The sequence below is a fragment of the Rhinoraja longicauda genome, chromosome 29, assembly GCF_053455715.1.
Source record: "Rhinoraja longicauda isolate Sanriku21f chromosome 29, sRhiLon1.1, whole genome shotgun sequence".
Lineage (NCBI taxonomy): Eukaryota > Metazoa > Chordata > Chondrichthyes > Rajiformes > Arhynchobatidae > Rhinoraja > Rhinoraja longicauda.
The window spans coordinates 19,169,584-19,188,344 of record NC_135981.1 but is presented as its reverse complement, the minus strand read 5'-3'; the positions used below and the strand labels follow the sequence as shown (position 1 = coordinate 19,188,344).

Sequence of the window (18,761 nt, the reverse complement as noted above, 5' to 3'; positions counted from 1 at the left end):
CTCGGCCCCCATGTCCACTCCCCTCCGTGGAGCCGTTGGCGGTGAAAGACACTTACCGAGCGTGCAGGGAGGAGGAGGGAGCTCCGGACTACTCGAGTCAGGCGGCGGAGTTGGGACTACTTTCGGGTTGAGACCCTTCTTCAGACTCCTTTATATTTTATTATTAGATGTCGGTGACTAGTCTGTCTCCTGTGATGGAGATAGTGAGATCCAGAAATGGTAGGGAGATGTCGGAGATGGTCCAAGTATATTTAAGAGCAGGATAGAAATTACTGGTGAAATGTATGAGGTCAGTGAGTTCTGCATGGGTACAAGACTGGCCTCGACCCGAAACTTCACCCATTCCTTCTCTCCTGAGATGCTGCCTGACCCGCAGAGTTACTCCAGCATTTTGGGATACCTTTGATAACCTAGAGCTAGTGGAAAGGGGTGATGGATGGTCTGTATGGACTCGGTGGGCCAAAGGGCCTGTTTCCATGCTGTATATTTCAATAATTCAAGAACCTAGTTGGTGAAAACAATTCAGTGGAAGGAATCGGGCAAGAGTCTACAAACCTCTACTACGTCCCCTAAATAGATTTCCATGGTTGCCTGCCCCTCCCCATAATAGATCCCAGGAAATCCCCAGGCAAGGCTGGAGGAGAGGAGATGCAATGTTGAACTAAGGAACTGCAGGTGCTGATTTACAAAAGATTTATAAAGTGCAAGAGTAACTCAGCAGGTCAGCAGCAGTGCAGAACATGGGTCAGGGAGTCCTGACCTGAAAAATCACCTATCCATATTCTCCAGAAATGCTGCCTAATTCGCTGAGTCACTCCAGCACTTTGTGCCTTTAAGGAGCAATATTACTTGTCTCGGGGGGTCAAGGAAAGTGTGTTCATGTCGCGGCCCTGTTTCCACCAATTGTTCCACCACCGTGCACGAAGCACAAGAACCTCAAGATGCAATTATATGCAGATGCCGAGAAGTGTGTTCAGCTCCGGCTAAACAATTTCTAATCTTGTGATTGGACTCAATGGGAAGACTTGTCTCTGGAGCATTTAAGAACCATTTATTCAGGCACAGCATGGAGGGATATAGACCGTGTGCACGTTGATGGGATTAAGGTTGGTACCAAGCTCAGGCTTTGTGTTACAAAAGGCCTGTGTTGTACTGTTGTACTGTTCCACATTCTATCTCCTTTGTGCTTGGAACCAGGATATTTTTCCAAGCATATAGAAAGAGATCTCAGTCTAAATACCATGAATTCTGGTATCAGGAACATTTTACCCATGGCATATTTCCTTTATTAAATTTCATCCAGGAAACTTAGAATGAAAAATGCTTGTAGGCTTTTGGTCAGCCAAAAATGTGAAGAGTGTGTAGGAAGGAACTGCAGATGCTGGTTTAAATCTAGGATACACACAAAATGCTGGGATAACTCAGAGGGACAGGCAGTATCTCTCGAGGGAAGGAATGGGTGGCGTTACCCATTCCTTCTCTCCAGACATGCTGACTGAACCGCTGAGTGACTACAGCATTTTGTGTCTGTAAACGTGGAACAATGATTGGATTTCTCATATATAGTAATTCAATTTTGTGATCTGTATTCAGGTTGTGGTTATATTGTAATTTCTTTCTTTGGCTTTAATGTTTGGACAGGACATGCATGTTCTTTCCAGTACAATGAACTTGTAGATCTATTTTCAACTTTTTTTGTTTCTGTAGGACATTTGAAAGAAATTACTGCAGCTGTAGAATTTTGCAATCAGGAAAGGTTACACATAGTTTTGAAAAATTTAACATTGGGGAACAAAATTTGGCAATCAAAAACCGAAGAAGATTGCAACATGAACAATACAAAAAACGGTAAGTAAATTATAGGTGGCACTATACATAGCGTGTATTATCTTTGTATTGCAGGGTTTTGTATACTTTTCAAAAATGTCATGAATTTATATTGGATCATTTTTGGTCTCAAGATATTCTAAAGCACTTTTATAGACAAATAATTACCTCCAGTATAATCATTGGTCTACTCTGAGCTATAATGTAGGAATCAATCTGAACGCAGCAAGCTCCCAATAACAGCAATGAAATAATGATCAGATCATCTGTTTTTAGGTACTGTTGAATGGGGGATAAATATTGCCAAAGATACTTTCTTGTGGAAGAACAAATGGGCGTCACAGTGACACAACTGGTAGAACCACTGCCTCAAACCTTCTATTTTTCTTTGAGTGCTGTGTGGTCTGTGTGGAGTTGGCATGTTCCCTGTGACCGCATAGGTTTCCTCTGCATGCTCCGGTTTCTTTCCACATCCCAAAGACATATGGATTTGTGGGTTAATTGGCCTCTGTAAAACAAAGAGTGCTCCTAGTGTGTAAGGAGTGGATGAGAAAGTTGAATACCATAGAATGCTGGTCCACATGCACTCAGTGTACCAAAGGGCCTGTTCCATGCTATATCTCCAAACTCTGACTTAAACTAATCTGAGATACCAGATGTTGGCTTATTTTCTCTCCAAGGCCACATCCGTAAAAGTGCAAGATACACGATACTTTGCCTAGCCTTTCAATCTCATATCAGTGGAACAGAGAGCAGTGGCATTGTGGTGAGTGGAGAAGTGGATAAATAAACGGGCCTTTGGCGTTAGGGGACTGAAGGGATGGTAATTTAGTGATTGTGTGTTGAGTTTGCTCATTTTCACTATGATCACGTGGCTTTCCTCTTGCATCCCAAAGGTGTGCATATTGGTTGCTTAAATGGTCACTCTAAATTGCCATTTAAGTGGGGTCGAATTTGTGGGAAGCAATGAGAATGTGGGGAAAATAAATATGATAAGGATGAGTGGGTGTTTAATGCTCAGTGTGAATTCAGTGAGCCATAGGGCCTGTTTCATGCTTGTGAATCCTCAGCCATCACCCGAACAACTTATTCAATCATTTATCTTCTTGTTGCTACCAGCATCTTTCTCTGTATACGTCAGTCTGAGTCATTATTAACTATACTTCATCATTCTTATTCTTTTAACCATTTGGAAAGTAAACTGCTGAATGAGAGCTTACTTCTACCATTGTAATCATTAACTATTATTTAAATCTATTTTTTGTTTTTAATTGCCCAATAATTGTGGTTTATTAGGGATGCCGAATTTACCAGAATTGGCATCCGTTGTGTTCTTAACGATCCATCTGCCCCGGAACAATCAACCTGAAACTGAAGATCACAAATGTAGGCAGATTTCAGAGGTGTAAAAGCAACAGGCTGAATTGCACAGATGATCGGCCAGAGGTTCTGTAGAGAAAGCCGTGATTAAACCATACCCACATACTCAGGCACAGAAACATGCACTGTAGTCCAGATGCCAACACATCTGGCCTCCCACTCGATCCCCAAACTCATTGCTGAGTCCTTGAGTGATTCATAACATTCTAAGAACAAAAATATTAAAGAAAGAAACAGAAATAAAAGTTGATGAATTCGCAAGACTCAGATAAAATGTATCGCAGGGTGTTCAGAGAGTGAGTGACGTTCTGGGCTGTATCCTCAATTCTCTGCAATTCTTTGCGGTCTTGGAGGAGTTGTTCCCACCCTTGGAAGATGCTGTGATTCATCCTGATAAAATGCTTTCTACTGTGCATCTGTAGAAGATGGTAAGAGTTGTTGGGCCTAAGACTTCTAAAAAAGTAAAGGTATTGGTGTGCTTTCTTGGCCATTACTTCGATATGGGTAGTCTCAGACAAATTACTGGTGATATTTACTCAGAGGAACGTGAAGCTTTCAACCATCTCTACTTCAGTGCTGTCTATGTATACCACTTCACTTCCTGAAGTTTACTGCTCCATTGCAAATTCCCCTCAAAGTATGGATACTTTGAAGAGGTATTCCTCTCTCTAACAGTTCTTTGAGACCCACTCTAGCTGCTCCCCCTCTGTGATTCCTGCTGATATTCCATTTTCTGACCCAGACTTGCTACCACGGCCACTTTTGCTTCAATCTGAAGAAGGGTCCCGACCCAAAAAGTTGCCTGTCGAGCTTCTGCAACACCCTGTGCCTCTTGGTTCAGACTAGAGTTTTGCAGTTTGCATCAACTGCAGTTTCTTAAACATTGCGATAGTACCTGCCTCAACTACCTCCTCCAACAGCTCGTTCCATACACTCACCGCCCTTTGTGTGAAAAACATGCCCCTCAGGCTCCTATTAAATCTTTCCCTCCTCACTTTAAACCTATGTCCTCTGGTTCTTGATTCCCATACTCTGGGCAGTAGACTCTGTGCATCTACCCAATCTATTCTTCTCATGATTTTGTATACCTCTACAATATCACATCACATCCTCCTGCATTCCAAGGCTGCAATGCTAGCCTGCTCAGACTCTCTCTATAGCTCAGGCCCTTGAGTCCTGGCAACAGCCTCATAAATCTTCTTTGCACTCTTTCCAATATTAGGGAATTTGATCCTTATGCTAGCCCTCTCTTTATGTTGCTAAATAGTGTAACATATCTGGTGCTATTAAACGTTGGATATATTTTTGTTTGCACCATTGGACAGAAGCTTAGCAAAATAAAGTACTATCACATCGATACCTGTATTTCCATATTTCACATGGCATAGATGGAGGCCATTCAGCCCTTCATTTCCATCTCATCAGTTCCATTCTTCCATGTATTTCCTTGTAAACCATTCTCCCGTGCATGCCTATCAGCTCTCCCTTGTTTCTCCGACCAACCACTCAGGTGTATGGCAATTTACAATGGCCAATTAGTCCACTGACCTGCACAGCATTGGGGCAATGAAAGGAAACCAGAATACCCTGGGGAACTGTTCGTAGTTTCACCTGCACCATATTCATGGTTATTCCATTGCTTATGCCCTTAATGGATGACTCCTATGAAGAAAAAGAGTAAGGACACTAAATAAGAGGTTGATAGTTATAACATTTATTTTTCTATATTAAGATTAAATATTTATTCCCCACCCATTTTTTTTGGTACCATTTCAGCAGTTACAGGAAGGAGATGAGGAGGAATTTCTTTAGTCAGAGGGTGGTGAATCTTTGGAATTCATTGCCACTGAAGTCTGTGGAAGTCAAGTCAACGGATATTTTTAAGGCAGAGATTAATAGATCTTGATTAGTACGGGTGTCCGGGGTTATGGGGAGAAGGCCAGAGAATGGGGCTAAGAGGGAAAGATAGATCACCCATGATTGAATGGCGGAGAAGACTTGATGGCCTAATTTTGCTCCTATCATCAGTCAAGTCAAAGTCAAAGTCAATTTTATTGTCAATCCTCAGCCAGTTTACACAGACAGAAAATCGAAATACCGTTTCCCACAATCCCGAGGAACAAAGTGCCTAAAACTAAGTTAAAATTAAAAAGGCACAGCAAACAACAATCAACATAAAATATACAATATAGTCACTTCAAATGCGTTAAAAAATTTTTTTTAAAGTGTCTGGTGCTGGATGTGCGTGTGTGTGGGGTGTTAAAGTCCAGGTCCAATAGGGGCAGGGGAGAGAGGAGGAAGGGAGGGGAGAGAGTTCAGCATCCTGACAGCCTGGTGGAAAAAACTGTTCTTTAGTCGGGTGGTGCTTGACCTCAGGCTGCGAAACCTTCTCCCTGAAGGCAGGAGGGTGAAGAGGCTGTTGGAGGGGTGGGAGGGGTCACCCACAATGCTCAATGCTTTGCGGGTGAGGCGGGTGGTGTAAAGGACCAGGAGTGTTGGGAGTGAGGCGCCAGTGATCCTCTCAGCAGTGTTCACTATGCGCTGCAGGGTCTTGCGGCTGGAGGCTGTGCAGCTGCCGAACCACACAGTGATGCAGCTGCTGAGGATGCTCTCGATGGCGCCTCGGTAAAAAGTGTACATGATGGGTGTGGGGGCTCCCGCTCTCTTCAGTTTGCGGAGGAAGTAGAGGCGCTGCTGGGCTTTCTTGGCGATGGACGTGATGTTGTTGCTCCAGGAGAGATCCTCGGTGATGTTCACCCCCAGGAATTTGGTGCTGCTCACCTGCTCCACAGCAGCACCATTGATGGTCAGTGGGTGGGGGTGTTGGGTGTGCGTTCTCCTGAAGTCGACAACAATCTCCTTTGTTTTCTCCACATTCAGGAAGAGATTGTTGTCTGTGCACCACGCGGCCAGCTGGTCCACCTCCTTCCTGTAGTGGGTCTCGTCGTTGTTGCTGATGAGACCCACCACTGTTGTGTCATCCGCAAACTTGACGAAGTGGTTGGAGCTGTAGGTGGGTGTGCAGTCGTGGGTCAGCAAGGTGAAGAGCAGGGGGCTTAGCACACATCCTTGTGGGGCACCCGTACTCAGCGTGATGGTGTCCGATGTGTTGCTGCCGACCCGTACGGACTGGGGTCTGGCAGTGAGGAAGTCCAGCAGCCAGTTGCAGAGAAGGGGGCTGAGGCCCAGATTTGTTAGTTTACAAACCGGCTGCTGGGGGATGATGGTGTTGAATGCTGAGCTAAAGTCTATGAACAGCATCCTAACATATGAGTTTTTAGTGTCCAAGTGGGTGAGGGCTGGGTGTAGAGCAGAGGAGATGGCATCCTCAGTGGACCGCTTAGCTCGATATGCAAACTGAAACGGGTCCAGGGAGGGGGGGAGGTTGGATCTGATCTGCTTCATGACCAGCCTCTCGAAGCACTTCATGATGGTTGAAGTCAGCGCTACAGGGCGGTAGTCGTTGAAGCAGGATGGAGAAGACTTCTTGGGCACAGGTATGATGGTGGTTTCTTTGAAGCACAAGGGAACAACAGCCTGGCTCTGGGAGATGTTGAAGATGTCTGTGAGGACATCTGTGAGCTCAGCTGCGCAGTCTTTTAGCACACGACCAGGAATGTTGTCAGGTCCAGAAGCTTTCCGGGTGTTAATCCTTAACAGTGTGCTCCTCACACTGCCTGGAGACAGACAAATAGCCTGGTCGTTGGGGGGGGGAGTTGTTTTCTGCGCAGGTGTGTTGCTCTGTGCTTCAAAGCGTGCGAAGAAGCCGTTGAGGTCGTTCAAGAGAGAGGTGTCACTGTCACAGGTCTGTGGTAAGGGTTTGTAGTCCGTGATAGTCCTAATACCCTTCCACAGGCTCCGTGTGTCTCTGCTGTCACTGAAGTGGGCTGTGATGCGCCGGGTGTAGTGTTGTTTGGCTTTCCTGATGCCACTGGAAAGGTTGGCCCTGGCTGCTCTGAGACCGGCTGGATTGCCCTCTCTGAAGGCAGCGTTGCGGACCCTCAGCAGCCCATGGACCTCCCCTGTCAGCCATGGCTTCTGGTTAGCCCGGATGGTGATGGCTCTGGTGTGGGTCACATCGTCAATGCATTTGGTGATGTAGCCTGTAACTGTCTCTGTGTATTCCTGAATGTTGGTTGTGTTGTTGTATGTTGCTGCCTGCTTGAACATGTCCCAGTCTGTAGTCTCAAAGCAGTTTTGGAGTGCAGCTGTGCTGTCCTCTGACCACACACGTACCTCTTTTGAAACCGGTTTGGTGACTTTCACCCGGGGTCTGTATGCCGGTTTCAGCAGAACGGTGAGGTGATCAGAGAGGCCGATGTGGGGGAGGGGGGAAGCCTTGTATGCTCCTTTGATGGTCGTGTAGACAAGGTCCAAGGTGTTGTTTTCTCGTGTTGGGAAATCAACATGCTGGTATACTTTGGGCATGACAGTTTTTAGGTTAGCATGGTTGAAGTCCCCAGCTACGATGAGAAAGCCATCTGGGTGTGCTGTCTGCTGCTCAGAGATGGCCCGGTACAGTTCGCAGAGTGCCTCCTCTCTGTCCTTGTTGTTGGAACTGGGAGGGATGTAAACAGCGACTAACAGGATAGCTGTTAGCTCCCTCGGGAGGTAGAAAGGTCGGCACTTCACAACCATAAACTCCGCCAGCGGTGAACAGTGTTTGTAGACCAACACAGCGTCCCGACACCAAGCATCACTGATGTAAACAATCACACCGCCGCCGCGAGTCTTCCCCCCGCTAACCGTAGCTCTGTCCGATCGGTAGCATGTTAGCCGGTCGAGCTGAACAGCGGAGTCCGGGATGTTGTCATTAAGCCATGTTTCCGTAAAAACGTAAACACAGCATTCCCTCACCTCACGCTGGGTCGACCGGAGAAGTCTTATAGTGTCCATTTTATTGTCCAGTGAGCGTACATTAGCCATTAGCATGCTCGGAATAGCCGGTCTGTGTGGGCTAGCCGCTAGCCTAGCCCGGATGCCTCCGCGCTTACCCCTCTTCTGCTTCCTCTCACACCGCCTGCGGCGTCTCCTTTCCAGCCGGGGGGCAGCACTCGAGGCCGAGGTCGAGGTCAGGCAGAGTATTCTGAGGCCGCTAAGTTCCTCTGCAAGCGTAGCGTCCAGTGTTGATGATGTTGTTTTCTTGTCCAGCAAGAACTCACGACTATACTGTCTACTGCTGACTGTCCAGAGTTGTTGAAGTGACAAACATGACGAACTTGAAAAAACATTAAAAACACTCGAAAAATCGGGAGAGTGTGGTAAACATACAGCAAAACACAAAGTGCTGGAGGAACTCAGCGGGGAATGGAGTGTCTGGAAAGGGAATGGACAGGAGATGCTTCGAGTCTGGACTCTTCCTCAGACAGAAGAAGTGACACAAGCCTAAAGGTTGCTTGTCATCAGTCTGAAGAAAGGCCCCAACCTGAAACGTTGTCTGTTCATTCCCGCCACAGATGCTGCCTGATCTGCTGAGTTGCTCCAACGCACTTTGTGATTCGCTAGAGATTGCACCATCTGCATCTCTAACATTAATGCAGAACGTATGTATCAGGTCTCCTGTTTTATTTCTAAATCTTATCCTTCCTTATATTTTCCTTTCTGTACCTGATTTTGTGGTAAATTGGATAAACACACGTTGTTCTCCAATCACTAAGATTAAAGAATGGGCATTGAGATGCACAATTTCTCCTGTTTAGAATTTGTGCATCTCTGTGGCTATTTCATCTTAGTGATTGGAGAACAGAATGTAATCTTCTGGTTCACAACCGTCACAAGTTTCCTGTAGTGGGCACAGGGCTGTTTCAATGTTGGGATAGCGATTCACTGCGCAAATGCCCCCAGAAGGTAAATGACTACTAAAAAAAATTGTCCTTCAATGATCAGATTGGGAGATGGGAGAGGGGAGGGGCGGGGAGGGGAATAGAGGAGGGGCGGGGAGGGGTGGGGGAAGGGCGGGGAGGGGTGGGGGAGGGGCGGGGAGGGATGGGGAGGGGTGGGGAGGGGCGGGGAGGGGGGAGGGTGCTGCACCAATGCAGGAGAGGTTTGGGCCTCGGTCTAGTTTTTCAATAAATTTACTCTGATTCATTAAGGTTTAGTTAACATAAATATTTTCATGACTGTCATCATACCATTAAATGAATGCTCTTTGCTTTGGTTTTTTCAGCAATCAACAGTTTTTATCTTTAGTAAATTTGTTGTGCAAGTATGTTTAACCCACTGCCTATAATTATAAAACATTATCGTTTTTGTAAAAGTGTCGTTTCAGTTTGAAGAGTATATTGCTGATTTTGCAATCCTCATCAGAGTGCCCCCAATGACTAGGCTATTTGACCCTGGACCAGGTAACATTTTATGGAGATTTTTTTAATGAAGAATTTAGATTACATAAATCAGTAGAGATTAACTTATTGTTAAGGCAAGACTTAATTTGTGTTAACATTAGATAAAACAGACTTGCAATAAATTTGAAGGCAGAAATGAATCAATTTATAGAATGGAATTTATTGCTGCAATTAATTTCATTTTTTTAAATCCTTATTCCAGATAATAGCATCAACTCCTTGGTGACAATAGTGACGAAGACATTCTTGAGATATCATAAGCTTCGGAAGTTAATAAGTAGTATTCGAACATTTTACCCAAACATTACGATAATCATTGCAGATGATAGTGAAACTCCTGAAAAAATTGAAGGACCACACATCCAGCAATACATAATGCCATTTGCAAAAGTATAGTAATACCTTTTTCTTTTCTATTTAAAATACTGAAAAGTTAACTCAAAGTTATTTTCATATAAAAGTGAAGACAAATGTATTTATTCACAAAATGCTGGAGTAACTCAGCAGTAACAAATGTAGGCCCCTTACAATCAGAGACAGGTGAATTTATAAAGGGAAACAAGGAAATGGCAGAACAGTTAAATGGGCACTTTGGTTTTGTCTTCACTAAGGAAGACATGACCAAACTCCCAGAAATACTCGGGGACCAAAGATCCAGTGGGAGGGAGGAACTGAAGGGAATCCACATGAGTCAGGAAATGCTGTTAGGTAAACTGTTGGGACTGAAGGCACATAAATCCCCAGGGCCTGATGGTTTGCATCCCAGAGTACTCAAGGAGGTGGCCCTAGCTATTGTGGATGCATTGGTGATCATTTTCCAATGTTCTATGGACTGGATCAGTTCCTGTAGACTGGACGGTAGCTAATGTAACCCCACTTTTTAAGAAAGGAGGGAGAGAGAAAACAGGGGATGATAGGCCAGTTGGCCTTCCATCGGTAGTGGGGAAGATGCTTGAGTCGATTGTTAAAGATGCTCTAGCAGAGCATTTGGAAAGCAGTGACAGGATCCTTCAAAGGTATCACAAAATGCTGGAGTAACTCAGCAGGTCAAGCAGCATCTAGGAGAGAGGGAATGGGTGACGTTTCCGGTCGAGATCCTTCTTCAGACTGATTTATCCGACAGGATCTGTCAAAGTCAGCATGGATTTATGAAAGGGAAATCATGCTTGACTAATCTTCTGGAATGTTTTGAGGATGCAACAAGAAAAATGGATAAAGGAGAGCCAGTGGATGTGGTGTATCTGGACTTTCAAAAAGCCTTTGACAAGGTCCCACACAAGTTAGAGTGCAAATTTAGAGCACATGGTATTGGGGTAGGGTATTGACATGGATAGAGAACTGGTTGGTAGAAAGGAAGCAGAGAAGGAACTAACAGGTCCTTTTCAGAATGACAGGCAGTGACTAGTGGGGTGCCGCTAGGCTCTGTGCTGTGACCCTGGTTATTTACAATATATATGAACGATCTGGGCAGTGGGCAGGTTTCATAGACCTGCACGGGAAGGTAGACACTCACGCCCCCACGAGTCTCGGGCAGATGAGGATCGTCAGCCTGGGAAGGCAGTCCATTTAGGAGAGGGAAAACTTTGATCTAAAACCTCCACTGCATTGTGGCCATATCCAGTCATGGAAAAGGCTTCAGGAGCAAACCTCAAGAAAATCCAGAGTCGGAGTCCCTAAGGCAGTTTGTCGTTGTCTACAACCTCGTTCTGGCAGCTCCTGCGACGGCACTGGTGCCAAACTGTAACGGCTCTGCTGTTCCTTTCGATCAATCAGTGACGTGGAGAGGGGGGACGTGCTGCATGGGCAACAGCCTGTCCTTCAAATGACATCGCCCAGTCGTGCATCCGACCACACATCACTGCAAACCTACAGCTTCAACCTGGAGAGGACACTCCAGCTTCGCCTGTGGCGTTGACACAACATGGGGAGCAACAGTTACCGGTTATAAGTCATCGCTAGATTGGCATAACGCGAGGCGCCATGGGTTGCTCCCGACGGTGGGAGCGGTTTTCGGATCTCACTGGACAGCTGCCGCCCGCCTGAAGCTGGGCAGCCCCCAGCCAATAAGGTGCTGTCCTGCCATGGTCTGCTATCCTCACTGGGTGCACGGGGATTAGGGACCTTCCAAACAGCAGATCGCAACCATCGCACCTGCAAACAAAACAACACATCAAAAGAGACCAGCTCTTAAACTGGGAACCAGGAATGTCCGGCCTCTCTGGAAACCCAAAGGACATCAGCGATTCCAGGAAAACAGCTGTCATAAACAATGAGCTCAAGAGACTCAACGTAGACATAGCCACCCTTCAGGAAACAAGGCTGGCAGACTCTGGCACATTGAAGGAGAAGGACTACATGTTCTACTGGCAGGGGAAGGACTCTGACGAGCCCAGAGAGCACGGAGTAGGCATCGCAGTAAGGAACAGCCTGCTGAACACGGTGGAACCAGGCAGAAATGGCTCAGAGTGACTCCTGACTCTCCGTCTCAACACCACCGCAGGCCCGGTCACCCTTGTCAGCGTGTATGCCCCGACACTGTCCTCCACATCAGACACAAAGGACGAGTTCTACGAGAACCTCGCATCCATCATCAGCAGCATCCCCAGCAAGGAAGGACTTGTTCTCTTGGGCGACTTCAACGCCAGAGTGGGCGCAGACCACGAATCGTGGTCTTCCTGCCTTGTGCAGTTTGGTGTGGGCAAAATGAACGAGAACAGTCAGCGACTGCTCGAGCTGTGCACTTACCATGACCTGTGCATTGCCAACTCGTACTTCCAGACGAAGCCCCAGCACAAGGTATCCTGGAGGCATCCATGCTCAAAGCATTGGCATCAACTGGATCTGATCCTAGTCAGACGTGCCGCCCTCAAGAACGTTCTCCACACACGCTCCTATCACAGTGCGGACTGCCACACAGACCACTCCTTGGTGTGTTGCAAGATCAGTCTGCAACCAAAGAGGTTCTACCATACCAAGAAGCAGGGGAAACCCCGCATCGATGCTAGCAAGATGCCCCATCCAGACCTCGTGCAACAGTTTGCAGAGGCTTTTGAGAGAGAATGGCACCTCGTGTCCTGGAGACTCTGCAACAGAGAAGTGGGAAACTCTGCGGGACTCCATGCACCACACAGCCTTGGCTGGCTTTGGGAAGAAGATCTCAAAGACACACGACTGGTTTGAGGCCAAGTCGACCGAGATGACTCCCATCATCGAAGCCAAGCGCGCCACCCTAGCCGAGTACAAGCGGTCAGCCAACGAGAAGAACCTGCAGATCCTTAGGGCTGCCAGGAACAGGGCTCAGCAGACTGCCAGGCGTTGTGCCAATGAATACTGGACAAAGGTTAGTGAGGACATCCAGATGGCCGCCATAACGGGGAACATCAGGGAAATGTACGATGGCATTAAGAAGGCACTAGGACCAGTCCAGAGCAAGACAGCCCCCCTCAAATCCTCCACTGGGGAAGTAATCACAGACAAATGCCAACAGATGGAGAGATGGGTGGAACACTACTCTGACCTCTACTGTGTCCCCCTCAGCCCTTAACGCCATCGAGTTCCTGCCGACCATGGATGAGTTAGATGGAGAGTTGACGGTAGAATAGCTCAGCAAGGCCATTGACAGCCTGGCCTCAGGCAAGGCCCCAGGCAGCGACGGGATTCCCCCTGACCTGATCAAGCACTGCAACACGACCTTACTGCTTCCTCTGCATGAAGTCCTCTGCCAGTGCTGGCAAGAAGGAGCTGTACCTCAGGACATGAGGGATGCCACGATCATTACCCTCTACAAGTACAAGGGCGAGAGAAGTGACTGCAACAACTACAGAGGCATCTCCCTCCTCAACATCGTCGGCAAGGTCTTTGCTCGGGTCATCTTTATCCGCCTGCAGAAGCTGGCAGAACGTGTCTACCCAGAGTCACAGTGCGGTTTCCAAGCTGGAAGGCCAACAGTAGACATGGTCTTCTCCCTTCGCCAGCTCCAGGAGAAGTGCAGAGAACAGCGGATGTCCCTGTATATTGCTTTCATTGACCTCACCAAGGCGTTTGACTTTGTCAGCAGAGATGGCCTATTCAAGGCTCTCCCAAAGATCGACTGCCCACCAAAACTGCAGAGCATGATAGAATCCTTCCACATCAACACGAAGGGGACAGTGCAGTTTAATGGCAGTTTCTCGGAGCCCTTCGACATCTGCAGTGGCGTCAAACAATGCTGCGTCCTCACTCGCACTCTTTGGGATTTTCTTCGCTCTGCTCCTGAAACATGCCTTCGGCACCGCAACAGAGGGGATCAACCTGTGTACTAGATCAGATGGCAGGCTCTTCAACCTCACCCGCCTCACAGCCAAGACAAAAGTACGTGAAGCTCTCATCAGAGACGTGTTGTTCGTCAATGACACAGCAGCTGTGTCCCACACCCAGCAGGAACTACAGTCACTGATGGACCGCTTCAATCGGGCTTGCAAGGACTTTGGGCTGACCATCAGCCTGAAGTAGACGAATGTCCTGGGACAGGATACAGAGGCACCGCCTGTCATCACCATCGACGACTACGAACTAGATGCCATCCATCAGTTCATGTACCTCGGCTCCACCATCAACGACAACCTCTCCTTGGACACAGAGATTGAACAGAGGATCGGGAAGGCAGCTACAACTCTCGCTCGCCTCACAACTCGAGTGTGGACCAATCCAAAGCTGACAGTGAAGACAAAGGCAGTGAGACATGGACTACATATGAAAGACTGAAGAGAAGACTCAACACCTTCCACCTTAGAAGCATCCACCATATCCTGGGTATATCCTGGCAAGACAGAGTGTCCAACGCCGAGATTCTGTCTGGCGCTGGCCTTCCCAGTATGTACACTCTACTCAGGCAGCACAGGCTGCGTTGGCTGGGCCATGTCCACCGCATGGAGGATGGCCATATTCCAAATGACATCCTCTATGGAGAGCTGACATCTGGGAGGAGAACCATCGGCCGCCCCCAGCTACGTTACAAGGATGTCTGCAAGAGAGATTTGAAGGTGCTCGACATCGATGTGGAGTCCTGGGAGAGCCTTGCAGCTGACCATACGAGGTGGATAGGTACCCTGAACCAACATCTCAAAACGGGGGAAGAGAAACTGATGAACGCAGTGGCAGAAAAGCGGGCACGCAGAAAGGAGCGCAGCAACGTCAAAAGACCAGAGACCACACACAAATGTGACCTTTGCGACAGAGACTGTCATTGCTGCATTGGTCTCTTCAGCCACAAGCGACGCTGCTCTAGCCGAGGTGTGGAGCAAGCAGCCAACTAGGATGCATCACCCATGGTCAGCCATGACCGAGGAGGCCTAAGAAGAAATATGAATGATTTAGATGAGGAAATTAAATGTGACGTCTCCAAGTTTGCGGATGACACAAAGCTGGGTGGCAGTGTGAGCTGCGAGGAGGATGCTATGAAGCTGCAAGGTGACTTGAATAGGCTGGGTGAGTGGCCAGATGCATGGCAGTTGCAGTATAATGTGGATAAATGTGGGGTTATCCACTTTAATGACAAGAACAGGCAGATTATTATCTGAATGATGTCAGATTAGGAAAAGGGTGGTTGTTGGCTCTGAGGGCCGAATGGCCTACTTCTGCACCTATTTTTCTATGTTTCTATATATTTTGGCCCATATAATTATTTCTAGTTTACTTTGGCCAACAATAGTACTAACATTTTATCAAGGGGTTCTTTTGTACAATATTCTTGATATTAATATGAATTTTGATAATAAAATTACTTCCCTTCCCAATCACAGTTTAAATAGTCCTTTTCAGCTTAGTTTTTGTTACATTTTTGTTACATATAAGAACAATTGGGGGATAAGTCTTTCAGAAATGTCAAAATATACTTTGATAATTTTAACAAAAACAAAGGATAAATACATAAGCAGAAAACACTCAAAGATAATAAAAAAAGAATTTAACACTATAATTACAGATCAATAAAATCATTAATATGATTTCAAGTAGAATGCTCCTATTTGCTTAATAATAAAATTAGTCAGAGAAATATAATTATGAACATTTAGTTATCTGTTTTTTCCTCCATTCTGATGCACAGGGATGGTTTGCTGGCAGAAATTTAGCAGTATCCCAGGTTACAACTAAGTACCTTCTTTGGGTGGATGATGATTTTGAATTTACAAAAGAAACAAAACTGGAAAAACTGGTGGAAGTATTGGAAAAGACAAATTTGGATCTGGTAAGGGGCCACTTTTTCCAACAGTGTGGGAAAGGGGAAGAAGTGAGAAACTATGTTTGTTACAATGTTCTCCAAACTACTTTAGGGCAGCATGGTGGCACAGCGGTAGTGTGGCTGCCTTAAAGTGCCAGAGACCCGTGTTCCATCCTGACTACGGAGTTTGTACGTTCCCCATGTGACTGCATGGGTTTCCTCCCACACTCCAAAGATGTACCGGTTTGGAGATTAAATTACTTCGGAAATATTTGTAAATTATCCCCAGCGTGTGTAGGATAGTTCAAGTGTGCGGGGATCACTGGTCGGTGCAGACTAAGTGGGCTAATGGGCCTGTTTTCGTGCTGTGTCACTAAACTTTCTAGTTTAGGACCAATGACAGCATTATCAGATGCCCGCTCCATCTGTACCAGAAACCACTTAAATCACAGGGCGTTGCCGCCGTGAAGACCAAATAAAATTTAACAGCGAGTGTGTACAGCATACCTTAAGTTGTGACATTGTCACCACTAATACATGGAGAGAACTCTATAATGTTTGCCAAAATCTGCTATTGTCTTATCACAAAACACACAAAAAAAATCATACAAGATGAGGAGGGACAAATAAGAAGACTTTAGGCAATATTGTCCATACTTGTGATTGTTCATTTAAATTATGACATTGTTATAAGGAATTCCTAATAATAAATTATTATCTTGTAATACACTAGCAATAATTGATGGATTGATTCATTGCTGACTTTTCAAAATGAACAAAAGAAATCAATTGTATCACAAAACGGTGGAGTACCTCAGCGGGTTAGGCAGCATCTCTGGAGAGAAGGAATGGGAGACGTTTCGCGTCAAGACCCTTCTTCAGACTGATGTCAGGGGAGGAGGCGGGTCAAAGGAAGGATGTATTGGGAGTAGGGGATAGACTTTCTACAGGAGACAGGGTGGGAAGAAGTGTAGTCAAGATACCTGTGGAAGTCAGTAGGTTTGTAGTAGATGTCGATCACTAGTCTGTCTCCTGTGATGGAGATGGTCAGATCCAGAAATGATAGGGAGATGTCGGAGATGGTCCAAGTATATTTAAGAGCAGAATGGAAATTAGTGGTGAAATGTATGAAGTCAGTGAGTTCTGCATGGGTACAAGAGGTAGCACCAATGCAGATGTCAATGTCGCAGTATATCCCACAGCTCCGCTCTTGCTCCCCCTCTCCCCATTTGTAACAAGGATAGAGTCCCCCTTGTCCTCACCTTCCACCCCATCAGCCAGCGTATACAACAAATTATACTCCAACATTTCCGTCACCTCCAACGGGATCCCACATCTTCCCATCTCCTCCCCTTTCTGCTTTCTGCAGAGATCCTTCCCTCACTGGTCCACTCATCCCTTCCCACCCAAACCACCCCCTCCCTAGGTACTTTCCCCTGCAACAACCACAGGAGAGGCAACACCTGTCCCTTTACCTCCCCCCTCAACTCCATCCAAGGACCCAAACAGTCTTTCCAGGTTCACCTGCACTGCCACCAACCTCATCTATTGTATCCGCTGTTCCAGATGTCAACTTCTCTACATTGGCGAGACTAAACGCAGGCTCGGCGATCGTTTCGTTCAACACCTTCGCTCAGTCCGCCTTAACCAACCTGATCTCCCGGTGGCTCAGCACTTCAACTCCCCCTCCCACTCCCACTCCCAGTCTGACCATTTCGGCATGGGCCTCCTTCATTGTCATAGTGAGGCCCACCACAAATTGGAGGAACAGCATCTTATATTTCGCTTGGGCAGTTTACACCCCAGCTGTATGAACATTGATTTCTCTAACTTTAGATAGCTCCTCTGTCCCTCTCTGTCCCCTCCCCCTTCCCAGTTCTCCCACTGTCTTCCTGTCACCTACTACTCCTTTCTTTGTCCCGCCCACTCCCCTGACATCAGTCTGAAGAAAGGTCTCGACCCGAAACGTCACCCATTACTTCTCTCCAGAGATGCTGCCTGACCCGTTGAGCTACTCCAGCATCTTGTGATACATTCGATTTGTACCAGCATCTGCAGTTATTTTCCTACACAACCTCCCATATAAAAGAAATCAATTATTTAGTTGATTTATTTCTAATTTATGACCATTATTATTGCTGATCTCTGGCAAGACTGTCCATCACTCATTCGATGGTAATCTCTGCTCCGACTCAGTATATCATAGGTTCAAATATTTCTAGTCTCAGCTTCAGTGCAACAGTGATTGTGTACCACCAGTTATTTAGTTAGTTTAGTCTATTGTCACATGTACCGAGACACAGTGAAAATCTTTTATGTTGCATGCTGTCCAGTCAATGGAAAGACTATACGTGATTACAATCAAGCCATCCACAGTGTACAGGATAAAGGGATCACATTTAGTGCATGATACAATTTAGTGATTAAAGATTGTCTGAGCATCTCCAATGGGATAGTCAGTCAGGACTGCTGTTGTTTACAGATATTTACTGGGAATTGCCATATTCTTAGGTATAAAAAATAAAGCGGATGAGCTTGAGGCTCAGTTAGCTATTGGCAAGTATGATGTTGTGGGAATTACAGAGACATGGCTGCAAGAGGACCAGGGCTGGGAGCTGAATATTCAGGGGTATACGACCTATTGAAAAGACAGACAGGTGGGCAGAGGCTGTGGGGTCACTCTGTTGGTAAGGAATGATATTCAATCCCTTGCAAGGGGTGACATAGAATCAGGAGATGTAGAATCAGTATGGACAGAACTGAGGAATTGTAAGGGTAATAAGACCCTAATGGGAGTTGTCTACAGGCCCTCCAGTAGCCTGGATATATGGTGCAAGTTGAATCAAGAGTTAAAATTGGCATGTCGCAAAGGTAATGCTACAGTAGTTATGGGAGAATTCAACATGCAGGTAGACTGGGAAGATCAGCTTGGTAATGGACCCCAAGAAAGGGAGTTTATGGAGTGCCTCCAAGATGGATTCTTAGAGCAGCTTGTACTGGAGCCTACCAGG

The 18,761-nt window shown here is 46.4% G+C and overlaps 1 protein-coding gene across 1 annotated transcript in view; it reads left to right on the top strand.

The window, feature by feature from the left end:
* The window catches only part of LOC144607564 (beta-1,4 N-acetylgalactosaminyltransferase 2-like), a 42,965-nt gene that overhangs the window by 16,943 nt on the left and 7,261 nt on the right, over positions 1-18,761 (top strand). The window contains exons 3-6 of the mRNA XM_078424459.1: positions 1,708-1,848; positions 9,465-9,551; positions 9,754-9,941; positions 15,637-15,777. Of these exons, the coding sequence (XP_078280585.1) occupies positions 1,708-1,848; positions 9,465-9,551; positions 9,754-9,941; positions 15,637-15,777 (557 nt within the window). The remainder of the gene's footprint in view (positions 1-1,707; positions 1,849-9,464; positions 9,552-9,753; positions 9,942-15,636; positions 15,778-18,761) is intronic.